Raw genomic sequence first — 8,101 nt, forward strand, 5'->3', positions numbered from 1 at the left:
ACCCGATGAAAGCGCTCGTGCTTGGAAATGGTAGCCTAATGTATTTATTTATGTGTAAATAAGATTCGGGTCCACATTTCTTGGCAGTAGGCAACCTTAATCGCGCAAAGCATGGGTAGCCTAAGACGAAAGCGTGCAAAACATTTGTATTCACTTCATTTATTTTAATTTATTTTAAGTTTCCTATGCTGTCTGTGTGCACTAGACGTTGGCAAAAACTTCAGTCTTGCCTTAACATAGGCTATCTCTCCAGAGTTGTTGAAGATTTCGCGCTGCGTTAAAACCCGCCTGGCGATTGAGATTTACGGCCATTTTGATGAGTTACATCTGCAGTCGGAATAAAGAAATAATCGGCATCCTTGAGAGAAAAGTACACTATAGTCGCTGAAATTACAATTGGCTTATCCTGACCAATTCGATTGATGCAGTTAATGGTTTGTTTGTTTTTATAGGCAATATTAATATTATAGCCATGTGAAACTGGTACGACGTGGTAACTCAAGAAGCTTTACGTTTTGCAGAAGTCGGTTAAGGCGAAAGTGCCTCGGGATTCTGCCTGCAAGCTGAGCGTCTTTGTTTTCGCTGAAATGCCTGTATTAGAGCAGCTGACGTCATGGCAGGCAGACTGCGCGTGGTTTGCAGCTGAACGCATGCAGTGTCCTAAACCACAGTCCAGCTACAGAGAAAAAAACACCAAACCGATCACAATTCCACTCATTATCTGAAAATGATGTGTGATCTGACCTGTTAGGCTACACTAACGCTTAGGTAACTGCGCAAACATTTATGATCGGTAGAATTTGCAAACGCAAAATTGTAGAACAATCTTTTTGAAGAACAAGTCTTTCCAACAATAAGTCAGGACTGGTATAAAGTAGCCTATGAATGGTAATTTAATAAAACATGCAGTTGCTTAGAAACGCTTTTCTTTTTCTATGCGAGTTAGTGTATAGTGTAGCCACGGTCGATATGGCAAATATTGCAGCAATAGCTGTAAAGCTGTAAGAAAGCTACATGTCCCGACCCATTCTATAAACAAATTCTTAAGATATTCACATCAAGAGGTTAATTTAATCACCACCCTACTTTAATTTTATGAGAGACATAACTTCACTGTAACGTGTGAAAATGATTGTGAATAAAAACATTATAGGCTACGAGTCATTATCCTGATGTATGAGGCGCGTAATAACTTCTAAACGGCAAGCCCACAATTTTCTATTTGGAGCACACGTTAAGTCAACTAAAAATGTAGGCTAAACCAAAAATGAGGAATGTAAATAGCCAATAAGACTCATTTCGATAAGGCTATTGCTTATGGTTTAAAAAAATGTAGCCTATAAAGGCAGTGAAGTAAAATATTTTATATGCGTATAGGTCTACATCGAGTTGCAGTTACACATGCAGTAGCAAACAAGTTGGCCATTAAAACCTTAATTTTACAACATTAAAGAAAATCAGCGTGAGTTAATAAATGGAGAATTTTTTGAGCGATTATTGATTCCTCTTGCATTAGCCTACATATATTAAAAAAAAGCCAACTTTGACGTATTCAAAATAACCCTTGCACTTCTTTTGCATCTGGGCATTATGATTTGCGTGAAAATAAAAATAGGCTACATCTTTTTTTTAAAAGTTAGTTCATTGCTTAGCCTATATACGAACCACTCCGGCGCAAACTACATGGCTTGGCAAAAGGTTTTCCTCTTCAGAAGTGGTGATGTGGGTGGTGAGGCTTGACAAAGACATCCGTCAGAGGGGTACCCTATTGATGATATACCCCACTACTAATTCCCAGGCTACCCGTAAGGAATGAGATCACGTGATGGAGTGGGGCGGTCGAACTAAGCCATTTTGGGGACTGTGTCAGTTCGCACACACTCAACCATCAGACACTGTGTTTTTCCAGATCGCTGTGCGGGAGCAGTACGCCTCTGGAATTTAACATCTATGACCGGAATCTGGATTTATCTGTGAATCAAATCGGAAAGTGTCTGCAAAGGCTAAGCTACGGTAACATATGTGCAATTGCGCAAGAAGGCCACAATGAGCACGGTGGTAGTGCGCTAGTTCGAGCCATTGACAGCGTCTGCAGCTCATTCCAAGATGGCCGCTTCAGTAGCATTCATTTTTTGCTGATCGACTCTCAAGTTTCATTGTCTACCACAAACAAAGCTAGGAAACCATCGGGAATATACTGGGTATGTACGCTTGGATGTACAAAAGAGTGGAGTAACGAGCTCTTCTGATTTTGTTTTATTTTTCCTTCTTCGGTGGCAAGAGAGTAATGTTGCCTCTTGTATCTGTGATCGTTTCTCATACGAATTTCATTTCAGTTTTCTCACATTTTTTAATTAAACTCAACCAATGGCATATGTTAACACAATGTGCACGTCAATGAGTATGGCATCTTTGTAAAACTAAAGTATATTGTTCTATTCGAGTGTTGTTTATAACCTAAAAAGTCGGCGCGCGCTGAAGAACAGGCGAGTTGGGTCAGGTGTTAACGGGTGTCCACATTCATCCATTTCTTCTCGCGCTAAAATCAATTATTTGCTCTCTTATTTTATAGAATTGAGCAGTCTAGAGAGTGTATATTTAGGAAAAAAATACTTCACAGTGTTTTAATGGCGTCGGTTAATTTTATTAACTTAAATTCATATGCGTATTGGGTACCTCCTACTATGGCTGTAACAGCATGAACTACCATTATTTTGAGGTGATTAACTTCCGAGTAAATATATTTTCAAGCGTGTTTCCTATTGTTTATTTGTCACTAAATGTAACAAGTTTTGGGTGTTTTAAAAAATATTCTAAAACATTGTCTCGATTGACTGCAACCTTGATCTGAAAAGTCAGATTGAACTGAACATTCTTTTTTTTTTTTTTTTTTTACAGAGAAGGATACGAATCCTAATTCTAAGATTTGACACTTAAATTTCATTTTCGTCAGTCTGATAAATATTGATCATAATTTTGAATCAGTCAGTGGTTAACTAAAATGTGACTCACCCCCCGATGTGTCACACGTTCATAAAAATGTTTTTGAGAACTCCATTCAAGGAATAAATAAATATGTTCTAACATTGGTTGTTAACTCGAACTTAATTGATAGTTCTCTACCAAAGTTCTATAGTTCTCTGCCAAATAATTTTTTTTCCTGGCCATATTTAAACGATTAAGCCGTCACTGGCAGATATACTGCTGTCTGTCCCGCATATGCTGTAGCCTATAGGCTATATATCTATAGCCTATTTATTAATCTTATAGGCCTATATTTTTCCCCACAAATTTTGCCACACCGCAAATATCTGTATTTAATAGCCAAATCATAAAATGCTTGCTAGCTTCTTTCTGACAGCAAAAGAAAGAGGACACATCATTGTTATTCTGAATATGAAGATATTACTCTGTTATCTGCAGTAACCTATGTGATAAACAGTCAGATTTACTGGAACTGCCGTTTTTTCTTAACCTAGACTGTTATTCTTTCTTCATAAAAAAAAACAAAAAACAAACTTTGTTCCGTTTTCCAGTGCATAGTGTTAAATCATAGTAGCATGCAATTTGAATATTATTACTAAACCTCTTGTGAGTTTTCATTATTGGTCAAGCCTGAGGAAGGGCCAACCAGTTCCAAACCAAAGCACACCTGTTTTTCCCCCTTCGCTGGAACCTAACAGCCGCCTGTTTCGTTAATTATCCGATCTACAAATTGAATTAAGTAAAAGAATACAGTCCAACTTCATTAAAGACAGTTGTTACTTAGCCTAATGAAGAACTAAAAGTAGCCTACAAAAATACTTTGTCTTAGGCTCTATAGCTATTTTGAATCTGTTTGTTTTTTTGTCGTTGACTAAAATGCAAGGTGTTGTTCTGCACTCTTTTGAATGATATCATTTCGCTATTAGAACGCTATTGAGCTGTTGTTGTTGTTTTTGTAGCACTTTATAAGATTGTAGTAGCCTATAATGTCCTTAGCAAGATATTTTCTCAGTCACTGAGCAACTATCTTAAGGTTGGTGTGTGCCAAATGTAGATCGTCTCAATTTATTTGACTGTATTTAATGCGTTGAATTCAGTAGCCTACGCTCTGCATTGGGAGGGTTTATAATTGAACATTCGCAGTTACGGGATATTGGTATCTGCATGAAAATTGATCATGTTTGAACTAACCCCAGGCTATAACATCGCAGGCGAGAGATAGCGGGACACATACGCGAGCTCTCGAGCTTCCGTTGACTGTGTTCCTCATCGCAGACATCGGCAAAGCAGGAAGATCTGTATTCTCTATCACATTTGGAAGCGATGCATGTTGTAATGGTGGTTGTACGACGTGTTTAGGTGATAGTGATCATCACTGCTTCTTCAACAATAGTGTGTGGTGCACAGGTCGCAGCCTCACGAGGGCGAACCCGCCTGGACGCGGGGTTGTCTAGCAAAATGGCAGCCACGTTCAAGTAGCGGCATGTTTTTTAGCCAGAAACACTGGTCGAGAGGAAATGATCGCGCTTTACCGCCAATAGGTTGAATTTATGGTCATTATGATCCGGACCATCTGTGAATCATGCGAGGTATGCGGCTCCGTTTTGACTGGCACAATGCCAACTACAACCCCGTCGTCATAGCAACTGTAAGTGTGGGCATTTTAGCTTTATCTCTCACCTGTACGCATCCCTGCAAATAAATGAAAACCATTTCAAATTGTGCGCGGACACTTCCCTGTAATGCGAATGAGTTAAGCCAAAGGTGATATGAATTTAGATTAACACTAGCCTAGGTTATTTGAGTTGTCAATTGTCGGATTACATGTTAAAGGTGTCGCCTATCCTATTTTGACTGTTTGTGTCGCATTTTTGTTCGCTTTAAGTGCAAGTTGACCATCTAAACTGAGTAACCAGACTATTTTTATGGGCTATTAATTATGACTAAATATTAATTAGTGTCTTGTTTGGTTATCAGGTCAGCGAAAACTCATGACAATGCACCGAACAACAAGAATCAAGATAACGGAGCTCAATCCTCATTTGATGTGCGTTTTATGTGGAGGATACTTCATTGACGCCTCCACCATTGTCGAATGTTTGCATTCATGTAAGTGCATTCATAATCTAGTATGTTATTAAATTAATACTTGTCTTTAATGCTTTGCTGGGCAATTTAATTGATTACAATTTATTTGTCGTTTGTTGTTTTCACAGTCTGCAAAATGTGCATTGTGAGGTATCTGGAGACCAGCAAATATTGTCCTATTTGCGATGTCCAAGTTCATAAAACAAAACCTCTCCTCAATATCAGGTAATGATTATGTGTATTTACTTTATTTCTGAATACCATAATATTATTTCAGTAGTCTAAATGCTGCTACTTCCGGAAAATCCAGTAAAGCTTTGCATTTCTGTAGGCTAAATGAACGACTGAATGAAGGCAATGTTTCTTTATATAGATACCAAGTAACCCCTCAAATAATGCTTTTATATTTCAGGTCCGATAAGACCCTTCAGGACATTGTTTACAAGCTGGTGCCTGGTCTGTTCAAAAGTAAGTGTAAAAAGTTTGTTCATTTTAATTATATTTATTAATTTAATTTCTGAAGGGGCTGGCATTGCATAACCTCTGACAAAATGTCATGATGTGACTAAGGACTTAATATGTGAATGTTTTAATTTTTTTAGATTTATGTTAAAAATTGTCATAGCAATAACACATTACTAAACAATTCTTAAGAAATAATGTATTCATTGTGCTTTTGTAACTCAGATGAAATGAAACGAAGGAGGGATTTTTATGCGGAGCATCCATCAGTTGATGGTAAAGTGTTAAGATGGTCATTGTGATGTTTTAAATAATTCATAAGCAGTCTTGTTTTTCTTTTTTTTTTATCTACATGTTGTAATTATTTATCTGTCCTTCAGCTACTAATGGTTCTAATGAAGACCGAGGAGAAGTGGCAGATGAAGACAAGAGAATCATTGCTGATGATGAGATCATCAGTCTGTCCATTGAGTTTTTTGATCAGAACAAGTAGGTTCAGTTCAATATAAACTCCTAATACATTTAATTATCATTAGAGACCACTTTCATGTTGCTTATGAAATGGTAATTAATAAAAAAAATTGTAAAAGTCATGTAAAAGTAGTTGGCTACACCAGACATGCAGTTTATAGTATTAGATAGACATTGCATTCATTTTTAATATTTTTTTTAAATGATCAGGTTTGATAGTAAAGATGGAGAAGAAAAGGATACCACAAGAGAGGTAATTAATTTCCTAATTAATAAAGTATCTGAGCACAAGTCTCATTGAGTCAGTTTTGAGGGTTGACTATACTGAATTTTTGTAATGGTCTGATTTTCGTAGGTGACTGTAAAGCGGTACTTACAATGCCCTGCAGCGATGACAGTAATGCATCTCAGAAAATTTCTCAGAAGCAAAATGGATATTCCATGTACCTTTCAGGTAATCTTGTTTGCATTCACTTTCTAAAAGGTTTTATCTGCTTTCAACACCTTTTAAATATTGACAAATTGAGCTTGTTTAGATACATTTCTTTCTTTTTTCAGATTGAAGTTATGTATGAAGATGAGCCATTGAAAGATTATTATACTCTTATGGATATTGCTTACATCTACACATGGAGAAGGGTAGGGGTATTGAATCTGAGATATTTTAAACTGTGTTATTATACATTTTAGTCCGATATCTTTTAAAGCGGAGATAATAACATGTTGATATTTTACAGAACGGGCCCTTGCCATTAAAGTACCGAGTTCGCCCTGGTTGCAAAAAAATGAAGTTGAGCAGCCCGAGGGATGATATGACCGGCGGCAGAAGGCCTGATACAGAAAGTGATTCCAGCAGTGACAAACCAAACAGCCCGACTGCTGCTGCCGCCCCCTCGACATCCTCTTCTCTGCCCAGCCCAAGCACCCCTGTCCAGTCTCCACGTCCCAACTTCCCCCATATCTCCACTCTTAATGGAGTCTCTGCCAAAGTGGGCCACAATGGCCAAACTCCTTTCAGCAGCAAAGTCTGCAAGACTTCTCACAATGGCTCCAACTCTCTTGGGTGACTTTATGGATGCCAAAGCCATCAACCCCATGCAAACAGAGCTGTGATGTAGATGCTTTCTTTATAAACCACCTCTTAAATTTTTTATATCATTTTTAAATATCTTTGTTTTGTCACCACGTGTGAAAACTTTGTAACACAAGCATTGTTTGTGTTATATTTTGTATTCATTACTATTGCATAACTAATATTGTGAAGAGTACTGGAGGGAAACTCAGCAAGAAGGAGAATGTATCTCAGTGTTTTATAAACTGTCTTGATCGTTTAGATTAGAACATCATATGTATATAAATCATTTCCTTGTCCATGAAGTCTCCAATAAAATACATGGCGGCACGTGGAATGTTTATCCAGATTGTATGGATTTTACCAGAGAATGTCTTTTACTCTGAAATGTGTAACCACTAAATTTGCAGATTAAAGGGCATAAAGTCAGCGTCAGTATTGTTTTGGACAAAACCAGAAACTGTAATTTAAAAAAAATCTGATACGTATGTGCTCGTTGTATAACTTAAGTTGAGAAATGTAGAATCACACGATGATAGAAACGGAGTCTTCATCGCGTCATACTACTACATTTCTCAACTTCTTTCTTGCTCTTTCTGTTCAAGCGGTTGTTTGTTATTTACTTTGTCTAAATAAACATTTTACTTTTTTTATTACCAAATACAGTGTGTGGACTTTATAAAACACAACTCCCGTGAATTTTTTTTGTTGCCAGGCAGGCCTAGATTCTGCGTCAAAAACCTACTTCGGCCTTGAATAAAGTCGGTTCTCAGGTCAAAGGAAGCTGTTGATATTTTAGCTGTACAAATATAAATGGTTTAAAACAACATAATGGTTAAACTGCGATATTTGTGGTCGAATAGTTTCTTACCGTACGACGCCTTCATGAAGTAAAGTGTAGGTAGGCCTAATTTTCTCAGTTCAGAGCGGGAAGTCTGTGGTTTGACCCTGATCAATAGAAAATTATCCACATAGTGTTCAAACAACAGATAATGACACGGTGGGTGCAAACTAGAAAAATAC

The 8,101-nt window shown here is 37.4% G+C and overlaps 1 protein-coding gene across 2 annotated transcripts; it reads left to right on the top strand.

Annotated features, from left to right (window-relative positions):
• Positions 1-1,839: 1,839 nt before the first annotated feature.
• bmi1b (bmi1 polycomb ring finger oncogene 1b) lies at positions 1,840-7,739 on the top strand. 2 transcript variants are annotated; one of them, XM_082171970.1, is made up of 10 exons: positions 1,840-2,201; positions 4,963-5,094; positions 5,202-5,298; positions 5,486-5,541; positions 5,761-5,811; positions 5,916-6,024; positions 6,217-6,259; positions 6,362-6,460; positions 6,565-6,645; positions 6,744-7,739. In XM_082171970.1, the coding sequence occupies exons 2-10, from the start codon at positions 4,977-4,979 to the stop codon at positions 7,071-7,073; spliced, it is 984 nt and encodes a 327-aa protein (XP_082028096.1). In that variant the 5' UTR covers positions 1,840-2,201; positions 4,963-4,976; the 3' UTR covers positions 7,074-7,739. The 2 variants fall into 2 exon arrangements, with proteins under 2 accessions (XP_082028096.1, XP_082028097.1); XM_082171971.1 differs by lacking the exon at positions 1,840-2,201 and adding an exon at positions 3,600-4,633.
• The last annotated feature ends 362 nt before the right edge of the window (positions 7,740-8,101 follow it).

Source organism: Leuciscus leuciscus, assembly GCF_965113295.1.
Source record: "Leuciscus leuciscus genome assembly, chromosome: 6".
Classification (NCBI taxonomy): Eukaryota; Metazoa; Chordata; class Actinopteri; order Cypriniformes; family Leuciscidae; genus Leuciscus; species Leuciscus leuciscus.

What these genes read in the sequence shown, in the direction of transcription:
- bmi1b (XM_082171970.1), top strand. Translation starts at nt 4,977, where the DNA reads ATGACAATGCACCGAACAACAAGAATCAAGATAACGGAGCTCAATCCT. An exon ending in GGAGCATCCATCAGTTGATG is followed by an intron (nt 5,812 to 5,915) that starts GTAAAGTGTTAA and finishes TCTGTCCTTCAG; the next exon opens with CTACTAATGGTTCTAATGAA. An exon ending in AAAAGGATACCACAAGAGAG is followed by an intron (nt 6,260 to 6,361) that starts GTAATTAATTTC and finishes TGATTTTCGTAG; the next exon opens with GTGACTGTAAAGCGGTACTT.